This window comes from Opisthocomus hoazin, chromosome 2 (genome assembly GCF_030867145.1).
Source record: "Opisthocomus hoazin isolate bOpiHoa1 chromosome 2, bOpiHoa1.hap1, whole genome shotgun sequence".
Classification (NCBI taxonomy): Eukaryota; Metazoa; Chordata; class Aves; order Opisthocomiformes; family Opisthocomidae; genus Opisthocomus; species Opisthocomus hoazin.
In genome coordinates this window covers 33,484,106-33,498,996 of record NC_134415.1, presented here as the reverse complement: position 1 = coordinate 33,498,996, position 14,891 = coordinate 33,484,106, and the positions used below count along the sequence as shown (strand labels likewise).

Sequence of the window (14,891 nt, the reverse complement as noted above, 5' to 3'; positions counted from 1 at the left end):
AGGATGTGTTTTGGTTTGTCAGTGAGAGGTAAACAACTAACTTTCCTTATTCCTGTTCTGAGCTTCGCAGCTGCAAGTCTGAAGAATAAATAAAGAACACTCAGCAGATTAAACGGGATTTTCTCACCCTCTGCCTGGCAGGTTGCTGGCACGACAGCCTCCTACGCTCCTCTCCTGCCCAGCCTGCACCAGCACTGACTGGCTATCAAGCTCCCAAAACTGCCTTGCTGGAGAAAGTCACAGCATGACGGTGTCTGACTGTTGGGGAGCAGGGCATTACCCCAGGCTGTCTGCAGCTCTGCCTCCCCCAGCCCTGACTCCAGGGCAGGCAGCGTTTCTCTCCCCACCACTCCCAAGGATGCTCCCAGGGATGGGGCACACACCAAGTCTTGCTCCCCGTGGACCTTGGCAGGGGATGCCACACTGCATCGAGACCTAAAAGCACGACTACCCACCCAGTGGTGGCCGCACCTTGGCATGCGAGTGTGCCAATGCCTGCAGAGGAGGGATGGGAAGGAAAGAGGATGATATTCTCATAAGCAAGGCATGGAGCAAATCACCCTAACTACACGGGATTACATGATGGGGAGGCACTATTACCCATCACTGTCGAGAGTCCCAGCACCCAGCCCGGCCCCGGGTGATGAGGAGCACATCTTTGCCAGCCATGCTGTTCCTTCTCCTCCAGTGACCGCTGTGGCCTTAGGGGAATCCATAAGCCCTCACTCTGGAAGAGCTGAGCAGCTAGAGCTGAGAAATGAGCTTGATTCCTTTCCTAAATCCAGGCTTGCACAGGATGGAAAGAGAGGAAAGAATAGATCCGTATTGCTTATTCTCTCTTATGCTTCTGCCTTCCCTCCTTGGGTTTACTCACATGGTCCCATTCCTGTAATGCTGGACACTCTCACCATCTTTAATGCACTGAACAAGCCTTGGAGTTTGAAATACATTAAACCAAACTGCGTGGCAAAAGAAACTTGCCCAACGTCATTCAAAAAGTGAGTGGCTGAAACAACACCACAATGGTAGTTTCTTCACTGTCTGCACAGTAAAAAAAAAAAAAAAAAAATCTCAAGAGCTACTTTGCTGTTCACCAGCTCCTCCTCTCCAGCCTCTCCTCCCCTCTTCTGTTTCCCTTTCTCATGACACCCATTCCCTACTACCTGGACACTTGTACATATTCACAAGCCTAGTTAGATAAGCATTTATAAATGCTGACTACATCATGTGCAGAGATTTGGGTATTCGATTAATTTAGCTTTTCTTTCCCCTCCCCCCCTTTTCTTCCAGCTGGCAAATGGTCAGAGAAGGGATCATGAAACTTTTGAATTAATTCATTATTCAACACAGTCCACTAGCTTTTCTCAGTAGCTCTGACAACGCAAATTCTTCATAAATGAACCATCCCAGATGCTCACAACATGATTTGCATGAGGGCTGCTGTGGAGGCCATGTGTTGGTGCTGCTGCTCCACAGGTCAGAGCACTCACATCCTCGCCAAAAGCCACATGCAACACACTGAGCCTGCAATACAGCTCTCAGCATTCGGTGAGTATTAAAGCTCTCAAGCACCTAGGAATAGTGCAGGAATAGCAAAATCGCTCCTGCTTATCATGTACATGGTCCCTTCTGCAACTGCTGATTTCATCCCCTGCTAGAGGGTGCCTTCACCAGCATATCCCTCTGTCACTTCTCCGTGTTTACATGGGGTCTTGTAGGAAGTGCTCCATTTGCGGGGACAGTGCCCCGTCACCCATGGCTTTGGATAAGCCAAGCAACGTCCCTGTTTCTTGCTCCTGCCACGATGTTTAACTGAGAACTTTCATTTTGCAATGGGGCTGGAAAATCCAACTTGTTGGAACTCGGAAAACCAGGTCTATAACCCAAAATCTTCCACTATCTTGTCCAAAGACAAATCACCCCTCAGTCTGTCCATCTGTCACCTGGGTTATACCAAGAGCACACTGTGGACATGTACTGGTGAGAACAGCGTAGAAGAGATACCCGTTTTACTCACCGCTGCACTCAAAGTGCTTGGAGACACTTGGTCACAGACTGCTCCAAAAGACACAAAGCAGTGTCAGGAGGACAGAGTTTGCTTTGACTGGCCATGGAAAACTATCCATGTTGTTACAGCCATCACGGGATGGAGTTATCTGGAAGATCTAATTAAACTAAGCATTTGCCAAACGAGGAGGGGGGGAAACAAAGCAGTCAGAAGGCACAGCAAATTAACCTACAGAGGCTGAAGAGGCATATGAGCTCTCAGCTGTGTCTAAAAACTGGCAGGGAGATGCCAATACATGCACAATCATGGCTGGAGTGGAGAAGAGCAGGAGCCACATCACCAGCACAACTTGCCACCAAGAGCTGGTACCCCTAGAGCCAACTGGATCAAAGCAAGCCTCTAAGTACTGCGTCCAGGAGGAAAACGGTGAACCCTGATGTCAGGAGGCCACCTCCAAACCATGAGAACCAGAAAAAGGAGGGTCAGCTCAGGAGAGCTCAAGATCTCAGCCCAGAGAGAGACAAGCGAGGTGGAAATCCAATGCTGCCATCTCAGTTCCTCACTGCCCAGGCTTGCTTCTGCACTGCAGCTCAGTGGGATGCTCCACGAGGCTCTAGCAGCATTTGGAGATCAGCCTACAAAAAAGAGGGCTCAGAAAGGGTCCCAGAGCTGGGGAAAATCTTCCCACAGACAAAACAAAAGCACTGGAATCACTGTGGCATCTGAGTGGGGAGGAGTAGTGTATGGGGGAAAAGCTGTGGTGGAAATCACACACAACCAGGTAAGCAAGGCAGTAAAGCCAACTAAGTCAAGAGAAGAAAAGATAAGGAACAAGGAAGGAAGTCTTTTTATAGCCAGAAATCAGAAACTTCAGAGGACAATATCCTAGAGGAAGAAGGAAAAATTCAAACTACCTGTATTTCTAACCTTGCCATCATTGCAATGAACAGTTCTATCATGAAGCCAGATATGGGAGATCCAGGCATAACAGCCATATCATGGGTCTCCTGTGACAACATCACTCATGATTGTACCTGCTAGGACGGTCAAGTGGTGAGTTATGGGGAGAAATGAGATTAAAGCCCATTACTGCACTTTACTTATTCTAAGCATCCTTTGTCTCAGGGGCTAGAGGACTTCACTTGGCTTTGCTTTGCCATCTCTGTTACAATGGGTTCTGGAGAATGATAAACCCATGCAAGGCACTGTAAAGATAAAAGGGAAGGTCCGGGACCAAGGAGCTGGTACACAGCACAAAGTGTCAGTGCTATGACGCCCAAAATCCACACACCCTAGAGAGAGAAAGCGGTGATAGATTATTAAGTGTGAAGCGAAGGAGATGGGATTGGGCATGAAACCATAAAGCAAAACAGGAATTCAATTTCAGGACTGTCAAACTCACTTGTGGCAATGGGCGCATTCACCTGAGGAAGGATGCTGTTTGCAGAAAAGAGCCCAGCGAAAATGTGACAGTGAACAAGGCACAGCTGAAGTCTCGCCCCAGCCAGTAACCCCAGTCTGACCAGTACTGATGATGGCAAGTGGTCCCTGGGGATGTTGGTTTAACTGACAAGGCTTGCAGCAGGGCGCAAACATTCACTATGTAGGCATGAAACACACCTGCAGAACACTTACTGCACAGAGCAGAGCACACCCAAGCTCACTGCAGAGGAACCCACCAGCTGAGACCTGGGGACAGACCTCTCAAATGTCACAAAATCTTCCTACAACAGGACTTGCAGATTCAAGGCACACACTGGGATTAAATGCTGATTTCAGAATCCTGTGATAAAAAGTGAAGCCTTTAGTCTATCCACTATAGGAAAACACAGCCAAGAAGAAACCGACAAATGAAGGAATGGCCACGTGCCCAGAGTGCTCCACCGCGTATCCAGAGGTGTACAGAAACTATCCTTGAAAATCTAGTCTGCACGCATACCATTAGGGCTTCTCAATTAGCAAGCCTTTCTGGCACTCTGTGGGGCACCGCAGAAGCTCAAACAGCAGTACTGGAGCAGACATCTGCAGAATAATAGCTGTCCCTAAACAACTGGGACAAAATACAGCTGAGCACTGATACCCAGCTGGATATAAAACCTCTTATCCCAGATGCTGTCTCATCTTCTGCAGCTCCCTCCCAAGAGTGCCCCGTGCTAGACCCTGAAAAGTGAGCACAGCTACTTACTTTCCTCAGCACCCCTCTGTAAAACCTACTTCTCGGAGACAAGCTTTCACGCTAATTTCTCCTGGTAATAATTTGAGACCATAGCTGGTAGGTCCCCTCCCTTTGCTGCAGCAAGTGCAAACAGATTCTGCCTTTATTCACAAAAACCTCTAGCCCGCTCACCCTTTTTTAAGAGTGTTTATCAATAGGAGTATTCCCAGCAGACTGGCAGCTCTTACCTCCGAATCGTTCTTAGCAGGGTCGACCTGGCCTCGTTGTGGAAGGTGATGATGACGCTGGTCGGCGGGAGGTCCTGGCGATAGCGCAAAGTCGTGCACCTGGGGAGGGGGGAACAGGAAAAGGCCCTTCAGGCGCTGGAATTCAAAGTGGGAGCTCACTTTCTTAACGCAGGCAGCAGAGTCCATCAGTAGATGGTCCTCCAGCCACTATTAAAAAAAACCAAACTACAAATAAGAGTTTTTCTGAGTGATTCCTTTCTGAAGGAGTCCAGAAACTGCCAAGTAAGTCACTGAGGATTAAAGCAGCAAAAAGAGCTTAACCGTCATTAATAGGAAGGGATGAGAAGGGAGGCACCCAGCTTGCAGGCCTTTTCTTTAGCCATTATTCCCAGCTGGCACACCTTCCTGGTGCCACCAGCCCGTGGGAAATTAAAGGCTCTCCCTTTTTTTATTAGTTAGGGCAATGCCACCTTCAGCAATAATACTCCTTGCTGATGTTACCACAATGGGATCAGAAAGGGGTCCTTCACACCAGAGGTAAGGCACGGGTGAGGTGCTTACAGAAGGCCAGCTGCAAGTCTTACGCTGCCTTGGTGGCATTGTGAGCTTCACGGGGCTTTTGGTGTCATTTCAGAAGTACTGGGTTATCATGATGAGGTTTTTTTCTTTCATCGTTTGAGGCAGGGGACTGAGCACTCTCGCACCCACCCAGCTGGTGGCACCGGCAGAGGTTAGAGCATCGCTGCAGCTCCAGCTCTGAGCCACCTCACTCCCACCTCCCGAGACAGCAATTTCCACCAGCCGGCTGCAAGGTAAGCCAAGTCCTGTTTCTAAATTGATTGTTTCCTTATTCATTCTACCTTAATGGCATCGCCTGACTACAGGGAAGATTGGGATTTAACACGTTCCAAGCCAGCCTGCAGAAGGTAAAAACCCACAACTGCAACCACAGGCCCTGCTGCCTCCTTCCCAGGAGGAAACATTGTAGACTCTGTAATTACTTTGACCTTTAGCTGATGAATTTTGTGGCTTTTCTAGACCCACGCCAACATATTCCCAGCTCAGGAAATCCAGATACACCTCTTACATCTGTGCTGCTCTTTCCAGGTCCCTGTCAGCCCGTGATGGCCTGCAGATGGCACACCAGTGGCAGGAGGGCACCCCGTGCCCAGCCTGAGGAGCTCCTCATCACAGCCATCATGCCCCTTCCCATCCACGCACCACCCGCCTGCTCTGGCATCACTGCCCACATGCTACCACTACTCTCCTTAAATGAAGCAGGAAAGAGAACTGAGCAACCACTCTTCCAACAAACCATCAGTTTGCTCCCCCAAAGCTCTAGACCACAGTACCTGCAAGGCAAAGTAAAAACAGATGGAAAAAATAAGGTGAGGGTGGGGAGGAGAAAGCAAGTAACAGTAGCCAAATGTTACTGTTTTAGGCTATCAGCACTGCATGTTGCACCTCAGAAATGCCAAAATGCTTGAGATAATTCTTTTTAATGAGGTTTTTCACCTTTTCATTTTGAAATGGCATTTCTGATTATTTACAAAGTGATCTAAATAAAAGGAAAAAAGAGCACGCAGGAGGTGAAATCATTCCAAAGACAAGTAAAAAAAAAAAAAAAGACATCTTGGGTGCGACAAAATAGTTCTAAACTCACACTAAATTGGTTACTGCCTCCTCTCATCAAAACCTTTCCAAAATCCGGCCTCAACTTGACCAAAGCAAATTTCTCATTACTATCCTGTTCCTTCAGCATGGTCACCAACCCCAAAATTCATTATTCAACCAATTCTAATTCTAGGTCCATCCTCAAAGGACGCTAAAGTTGCATGGCCACTCCACAGGCAGGAGAAAATTTAGTGACATTGCCCCGTGCAACAACACCCTCATTCACCAAAGTTACATGTCAGTGATGCTAAAAGGAGAGTGCTTCTGAATTACCAAACAGCACCAGGTCATACCCTGAGCTGCTCAGCTGGTCACTGCGGCCCTTTGCATCGTCCGGTAACAAACTTCAACTGAGCTTTCCTAACCTGATATGATGAGAAACAAGCTGCTGCTGCTGCTTGGTGACTGGTTTGTCGCGCTCAGGCTCAGCTCTTGCTTACTTTGTGGAGCTGCAGGGACAGACTACGATGATTGCTCTCCCTGTGCTATTTATACACCATTATCTCCTAACTGTTCACAGATGCGTGTCCTTCCACCCACTCCCAGCATGGCATCGGGAGGGGTTCTGTGGAGCAAACAAGGGAAGCTATTTCTGGAAAAGAATGAAAGAAGGTGGAAAATACAAAGTCATCAATACTTTACTTATGTTATTACAGTAGTCAAGGAGCTAATAAATGAAGCCGCAGAGGCTGTACGCTGTATCACCCACCAGTGGGAGTGCCGGAGACACTGCACGCTGGCTGAGCCTGCCAGCGGTGCCATGAAGGCTCCTCGTGCATGACAACAATTTGTTTTTAAAACTCCAGATGTCTATGCACCAGATCAGCCTAACTAGATGACGTGCACATGGGAATCACTGAAATGTCACATACGAACACCTCCAGAGCTTGGTCACTGGTTCTGCGACTCACCCCTGACTTCTGTCTAATGAGGCTCATCAAGTCCCAGAGATGGGACCGATGACTGCACTGCCACCATAGAGCAGGCAGGGACCTGGCAGGGAGCTGGCAGCACCCCCAGCCTCACTTCATCTCTGTGACCAGCACCGCGAGTGGGGCTCACCACCCCAAAAAACAGCCTGAAAAGGGTTAGGCTAAACTGCTGCATCTGCCAGGGCTCCTCTGGGGTCCCTGTGTGGCCCTGACTCTGCCCTTGCCCAAGATTTTACCCTCGGGCCCTTCTTCCAGGAGCCCTCCCAAACTTTCCTCCTGTTGGTCCCTTATCTTTTTTTTCCCTTCCACCCCAGTGTAACCGCAGCTAAACATCCTGGCTCCCCAGAAGGCAGATTTCAGTTTAAGTTGTTGACTACAAGTGGTTTTTTGGCACTTGCTTGGGTAATAAAAACCACAGCTTGGAAAAGCATTAAATCCAGCATGTCCAGAATTATTTTGTGTGACAATTACATCTGGGGTAATTTCAATTTAATACCTCACTGCAAGTGAAAATTGCAGCACGCAGCCCTAAAATTGCTGTAACAATGAAAATAAACCCACTAAGAGCTGCCTGCGCTACCTCAGGCTGTCACTGGATAAATGTTTTCTGCTGCTTCTGGTATTTCATAGGTCACCCAATTGCCAACAAGACAAAAAACAAAGCAACACCCACAACATTTTCAGGAAACCAATGAAAGTTTGAGGGGTTTTTTTAGATTGTTCCCCCCCCAAAAAAAGTTAGAAAAAAAAAAGTAATAACTGCATTGCTTATATTTGCAGTGTGTTGAAACTCACTGGTCGAAATAACTTAAAGTTTCATGCTTTGAACCCTTGCAGCAGCACCGGGGAGCAATGTTAGCACAGCAAGTGCTAGCAGGAAAGCTGCCAGGCTGAACTGCCTGCAACACGGGCTGCTTCACCAGCTCACAGCATCTGGGGGGCCAAGAGAAGACAGAAGCTAGGCTGGCCTGCCCTAAAAACCCCAGAGAGAGCATCCAGCTGGAGAAACAATTATTATTTCCTCCTGCAAACCCAGATGTCAAACTTTCACTTGATATGAAGTTTGACTTCTCTGTTTTAAGGTTAGTTGCCATTCAATTTTGAAATAATTTCAGAATAAGAAGGTTATGAAAGGGGCATTCTAGCTGCAGACACCTTAGCAATCACCCTTGAAAAATCCCAGCCTGGACTGGTGGCTCACCGTACGTCCTTCAGGAGCAGCACATCTCATCTCCGTGTACCCAACATGCCACCAACAGTTCAGGAGTAAATTACAGCACACCCATTTGCAGCGACAGGGAGCAGACAGACAGAGCCCTGCACTTGTCCCAGGAACTGCAAAGCCCTCCCACAAAGTCCCAAACTTTGGACATTCCAGTGCTCCTCACCGGCCTCTGAAGTCCCTTACTCTGAAGACTTTTTTCTTGGGTTGCTTCGATCCTTGTGCTCCTGGTGAGTGTTGGGGTATCACTCCCTGGTGGCCTCTGCACACAGCTGCCCCTGCATCCCTAGAGGTCCTCCTGATAGGGCAACACACACCCATTTCCAGGGCATTTCAACCCTTTTCACAATTAGAATGGCAGACTTCACTCATAGTGCCCCTCAGCAAACCAAAGCCCACCTTGAAAACACTGCTACGCAGCACAATGGTAAAGACTAATGGTATGAACAGAGATGGACCATGTCCCTCAGCCCCTCCTGGTCCACTCCTGGGCTCATCCAGAGTGTGTTTTCTCCTTGACATCTGCCATCACGTGCCCACAGAGCTGCACCATGTCACCCACCTCTCATGCTCATCCTCTCCTGTGCCTTGTTAACTTCCTTCAAAAGATGATTACCCTCATCCCGCTCCCCCAGCTTCCCCTGCCAGGCTTCTGCTCACTCCTCTTTTCTGCTTTGATGGCCATCACTTGCCAACAGTTCTGCTTTGAATTTTTAACATTTTCCATGAAGTCCAAACTCTCCCTTAACACAGCTCACCACTTCCAAAACACTCTGCATATTTATGTTGAACAGCCAGCTGCATCAGACAGAGCTACACCACCTTTCAGCTCCCTCCTGGCTCCTCTCTTCTCCTTGGAAACACGTCTCGTCACCACACATCTAAACCAAGAGTATTTGGGTTTGTCTCCACACTGTGCATTCACAGGCCTCTTCCTCTCACATTGACCCAGAAGACAGAGACCTGCCATCAGAAACGGTATGGGTTCACACCACCACCGATGGACACACCTACAAGCACTTTTGGTTTCAGATGACATTCCTTCAGTCTAACTAGTTCTCCAAGCTTGATGGCTCTCTTGAGTGAAGACATGTGCAAGAGTCATGTCACAGCAGTGCAACTACCATAAGCTGCATGTTATAGAATTGGATGCTCCACCAGGAGCAGAGAAGAACTTGGTGGAGAAAGAAGAAAAACATAAAAAGTCCTTTCAGCTCACAGAAAAAGTGAACTAAATTACACAAATCTCCACAGCAACTTCGAGGAAGAGTTAATATTAACATCAAAGCTCTCAGCTCACGCCCATGCTGGAAGAAGAGATCTTGCCAGCCTCATGCACACCTCTGAAGGGATTCAGCCAGTCAGGACCGGAGCAAGCCTCTGCTGCAGCCTGGCTTTGGGCTGGACCAATTCATCCACACCTGGGAGAAGCCTCTACAGCTTTGCTCAGGCTACACACCAGTCAACGACTACATCCCAGGGACCTTGCCGTCACCCCACACCCAGATGGAGAGACACAGCATCAAGGAAAGCAGAGGAGAAAGACGAGAGATGGTGAAAACAGGTCTGGATCTTACCAAAGGGACAGGAGACAGTCTGCTTCTGGAAATGGGTGGCAGTCCAGGAAAGAGAAACAAGGAGATCTTTCTTTTATAATTTTTCTTTCTTATCATGAAAACTGTCTCAGTCCTTTCTGGTTTGAGCTGCTTCACCTAGCTATTGCATCCGGGCTTTCTTGGTGTAGTCACTGCAGTTCCTCCCTCCAGGACCCTAGAGGAAACTGGAGCGAGTCTTCACAACCAACCAGGTGTGAAAAGTGACTCCCTCAGAGGAAAATGAAAATTATTGCCCTAGAGAGTGAGGAAGCCACCCATCATAGGCAAGCAAAGAGTCATCGGTGAGAAGGAAGAGTTTAGAGCCCCAGATGCCTTGCCCTGGCCAGTAGTGAACATGCCTGGGCTCCACACGCCTGCAGTCACAGCAGGACATGCGAGCACCTTGGTCATACCTCTCAGGACAACCTCTCAGGGTGGCATAGCCCCCAAACAGTGGGAAATCATTGTGCCAAAACCCTGTCTTTGAGCTGGAGAAAAAATTACAGGCAACTTCCACAAAAATACTCTAAAAATAGGGACCGCAGACATGTAGCAATTTAGAGCTATATAGCAATGTATGTATCAACTCATATGGAAGCTAAAGAGTTCATAGAGCTTACTGCTGGACAGAACTGTGCATCATCTCAGCTGACCTCTGGGTAACACGGTCTCTGGCATTTTTCCCCATTATCTGTGCATTTCTCAGTTATCCATGCATTAAGGCCAGTGACTTGTGTCTGACTACAGAGTACCTTTCGAAACATCATTCCTTCACGCCCTCCAGAGATGGAAAATCCAAGAAGCATCAGTCTCATATGACACTATAAATGGGATACAACAATTCAGTATTTGCATCACTGGAGCACATGGAGGGGTCAGTGGCCTTCCTCATGACATTCAACTCCTGCCACTACCTTTGGTTCTTCTTGGCTCTCCCCAAGTCATCTTTCCTGCACATTACCTCAAAATATTTTGTCAGTTAGCTTTAAGAGACCTTCAAAATCCTGCTTTGTCTTCCCAAGATATGCCAGAATCTCCTCCTACTTCCATGTGCATGCTTTACACCGCCTCAATCAGGATGAGGCTCACAAATGGAGGGCTGACCATGGTCTGCCCTGCTGCACGTCTCCAGCACCACCATGCACCATGTACACTGGCTGGCACCCAGGGCCATGCCAGCGGATGGCTGCTAGCAGCAAGCAGGCTGCCTGCACATCCTCTGCTTGGGGTTGGGTCTGCGACAAAGATCTACTGAGAAAGCTCTGTGGTTTCCCCCATAACACCAAGAGCTTTGATGTTGACCATTCCACTAGGACACACCACAATCTGAGCGTGAACGTCACTGCTCAGAGCACGTATGTGACCTTTGTATCACAGTGGTTGTGGGGATTGCCACCAGCTACAGACCCTCTTGAGTCTACCCTGGTCCTGCAGGTCCACCTTGGGCTGACCGTAACCGTGGGCAGGATGGTGCTAGTGAGACACCAAAAGGCCTAGAACAAAGAGAGGCTGAAAAACCAGCTGGAAGGTGGAGGACTACGGAAAGCAGCCGTGCCAAAAGGAAAGAAGAAGGGATGAGGAGTCAGATGTCAGCTGGCAATGCCACGTGATTGCAGGGAACGCCAGCTGAAGTTTGTTTGGCTTGCCAAAGTGAAAAAATACCCTTGAGAAAGGTCGGTAGGATTTCTCTGTGCTGGACTGACATCCACCTCAGGTTTGCATTCCCAAAAAGGGACAGAAAAATCCCCAAGGTGGCATGTAACAGCCTCAGTGGCTGCTGGGGCTGGGAGAAATGAGGGCAATCCAAAGAGAGGAATCCCCGGTTGAGCAGACGACTTGAGGGTGTGCAAGGGCTTGAGCAAGGGTGAGGACGCACATCTGCAACAAATACTCAATGATGGTTGACATCAGAGCTGACAAGGAATTATTTAGCAGGCTTTAACTAGACGTAATTGGCTAAAACTGTAAGGAAGACCATCACAAAAACACTGCCAGGGCGCTGAACCAGTTGTGGCAGTAGATCAGACTCCCAGAGGAATCTGTCCAAGTCCCCACCATTCTCCTCCCCAGCACATGCTACCACAAAAATACTAGAAAGTGAGCAAAAGAGAAGAATCCTCCCAAGGACAGGAGATGAAAAGAGCTGATGAAAGAGGTCTTCTCAGCGTCCATGTTCTTCTGAAATTGATGTGCTACCATGAATGTGATGGTCACAGCCAGTGCTTGCCTGAAGACAAGCAGCTCCAAGCCTTGGCAGGAGACCATCACACATGCTGCCAACCAGGGACCTGCAAATGAGAACCCGGGTTCAACTCAGCTGCAGGTTGACCTGAGAAGGTCAGCCTTCTTGGGTGGACCAAGAGGGACATTTTTCTACACAGTTTCTGGAAATTGAAACAGTGCTATATTTGGCTAGTGCACAATTAGTATTTCCTCTAACTAACTGCCTCTTTCAGTCTCTTTCTTTCTTTCTTTTCCCTGCAAGATAGATATCTAAAAAATTAATCAAACAGCTAATTTCGAAGAAAGAGGGAAATGCAAGAAGGCAAAAATAACCTTCTGTGCACATGACGTGCTTCTGCCTGCAAACCTCAAAACTGATGAGATGATGCGTTTATGATTCATTAAAAATTCACTGGATTTTTGTCTTTGGAAAAGGGGAGGGTGAAAAAAAAGAGAACCTACTAAAAAGGAAGGAGAGAATAGCACGGCTGCATTAAAAAACAAGTTAAACCAGATTGTCTGTCTTGATTTTCAAAGCAGCTCATGAATAATTCACATTTCTAGGGCCCTCCACACAGACTCAGGGTCTGTCTTGCTTCTTCACTCCCTCCACTCTTCCTTCCTCAGAACTGAGGCAAAAACAAAAAAGGAGCCAACAAAAGTGAAAACCGAAAACAAACAAACAAAAAGAACCTTCGTTTTCAGCAGAATTTTAAATCATGGCCAAATTTCTGATGCCAGTTTTACTGGAATACTAGAGCTGACATCAAAGGTTTTCACCTGGTGAAAGTAAAACATAAATCTGTCACCTTGCACCTTCCTGGAAAGCCACCAATCCTTTATTAAAGATCTTTAGAAACCAGGACAACCTGAAACTACATTTCAGAGGGTCAGAACCACAGATGCAAAGATTCGTTGGGGAAGATGCTTTGTGAGCGTCCTGGCACCATGTGGCAAATAAAAGCAGGGAAAGTCCCCATACCCACAACGCTACCTTAGTCGTAGGTGGAGAAGCACAAACCCCACTGCACACTGTGATATCTCAAAAACACTAAGCATGCAGAGATTTGCAGCACTTCCAGCAAAAATCCACCCAAGTGGCCTTGAAACATTGCCTGTATTTGCCCTTTCGCTATAGTTGATGGAGTAGGAATTCAAGGTACTGGGTTGCTGAAAAAACAAACGAGTTTAATGGAAGAAACTGTCTCATTGCCTTAATTATCAATAGTAGTGAGCCTTGGCGAATTAGTTCTATTGCTTACTAATACTTGACTTCGATTTCAGCCTAAGCAAACTTATTGGGTCAATAGAAATACAGAGACAAGCACGAAAGTTAAACAAACAACTTCATTCTGTCAGAATTACTTGGAGCAAGTTATCAAAGTAATCGATGGCATGTAATAACTATAAGACAAGTGGTCAATACGTTCTAGCAGTCAAAGGCAGAGGATGGCTCTAGCAAAGAGTGATCAATGGCACTCCAGGAAGGCTGAAGCACTTGGTGACGAAGTGATGTCCATCATGAAGTCATCAGCGCCCCCTGGTATGGTTCAGGTGGGTGCTGCATCACTCCCTGCAAAGGGCACCAGGACAAGTAAGGCTTTCTCTTCACGAGAAAAACCAAAAGGATGCTCTCTGTCCATTGAAGGGAAGGAGGCATTTGGAGTTCAAAGAGGAGACCTGATGCCTCCATAGATTGTCCAGTTTTGGTACACCCATCCTGAGGGCCATGGCCAGGGCTGCAGTCGATCCTGGTCTATCAGAGAAGCCCATCCCTCCCTGTGGTGGGAAGAACTCCCCTCCCCAGCACAGAAACCACTGTGGCAGTACCACATCCTCCCACTGGTGGTTCCTGCAGCCGCCGACGCGCGTCGCGGCATTACTTCCACTCCAGTACATCGCTTGTTCCAGAGGAGCCCAACCTGTACTTTTCATCTGACACTTGAAATCTCTTGCTTTTAAATATAGCCTGTCATTTTTAGATGACTACAAGTGTCAAAAACATTTGAGATCTAAATGAAATTTTTTCCTTTTCAAGATGAGAAAAACAGATCCCTTTCGCCTTAAATTTTCCTGTATTTTTACTTTTAGACTCACTGAGAGCTTTGGCTCTCTTCTTGTGCCCTGGCTGCCAAGAAGGCCAATGGGATCCTGGGGTGCATCAAGAAGAGTGTGGCCAGCAGGACAAGGGAGGTTCTCCTTCCCCTCTACACTGCCCTGGTGAGGCCTCATCTGGAGTACTGTGTCCAGTTCTGGGCTCCCCAGTTCAAGAAGGATGAAGAGCTACTGGAGAGAGTCCAGCGGAGGGCTACAAGGATGGTGAGGGGACTGGAGCATCTCCCCTACGAGGAGAGGTTGAGGGAACTGGGCTTGTTCAGCCTGAAGAAGAGAAGGCTGCGAGGGGACCTTATAAATGCCTACAAATATCTGAAGGGTGGGTGTCAGGAGGATGGGGCCAAGCTCTTTTCAGTGGTGCCCAGCGACAGGACAAGGGGCAATGGGCACAAACTGAGGCACAGGAAGTTCCGTCTGAACATGAGGAGGAACTTCTTCCCTCTGAGGGTGACGGAGCACTGGAACAGGCTGCCCAGGGAGGTTGTGGAGTCTCCTTCTCTGGAGATATTCAAGACCCGCCTGGACAAGGTCCTGTGCAGCCTGCTGTAGGTGACCCTGCTTCGGCGGGGGGGTTGGACTAGATGACCCACAGAGGTCCCTTCCAACCCCTACTATTCTGTGATTCTGTGATTCTGTGATTCTGTGATTTGCTTTTGGTTTATCCTGAAATTGCTGTCTCCTGGCTTTTCTTTTTCTTAAATAACCAAAGAACTGAAAAC

The 14,891-nt window shown here is 48.0% G+C and overlaps 1 protein-coding gene across 1 annotated transcript in view; it reads right to left on the bottom strand.

Annotated features, from left to right (window-relative positions):
• Positions 1-14,891, bottom strand: part of GALNT14 (polypeptide N-acetylgalactosaminyltransferase 14) — a 102,120-nt gene that overhangs the window by 36,247 nt on the left and 50,982 nt on the right. The window contains exon 3 of the mRNA XM_075445965.1: positions 4,412-4,510. Coding sequence (XP_075302080.1) covers positions 4,412-4,510 — 99 coding nt within the window. The remainder of the gene's footprint in view (positions 1-4,411; positions 4,511-14,891) is intronic.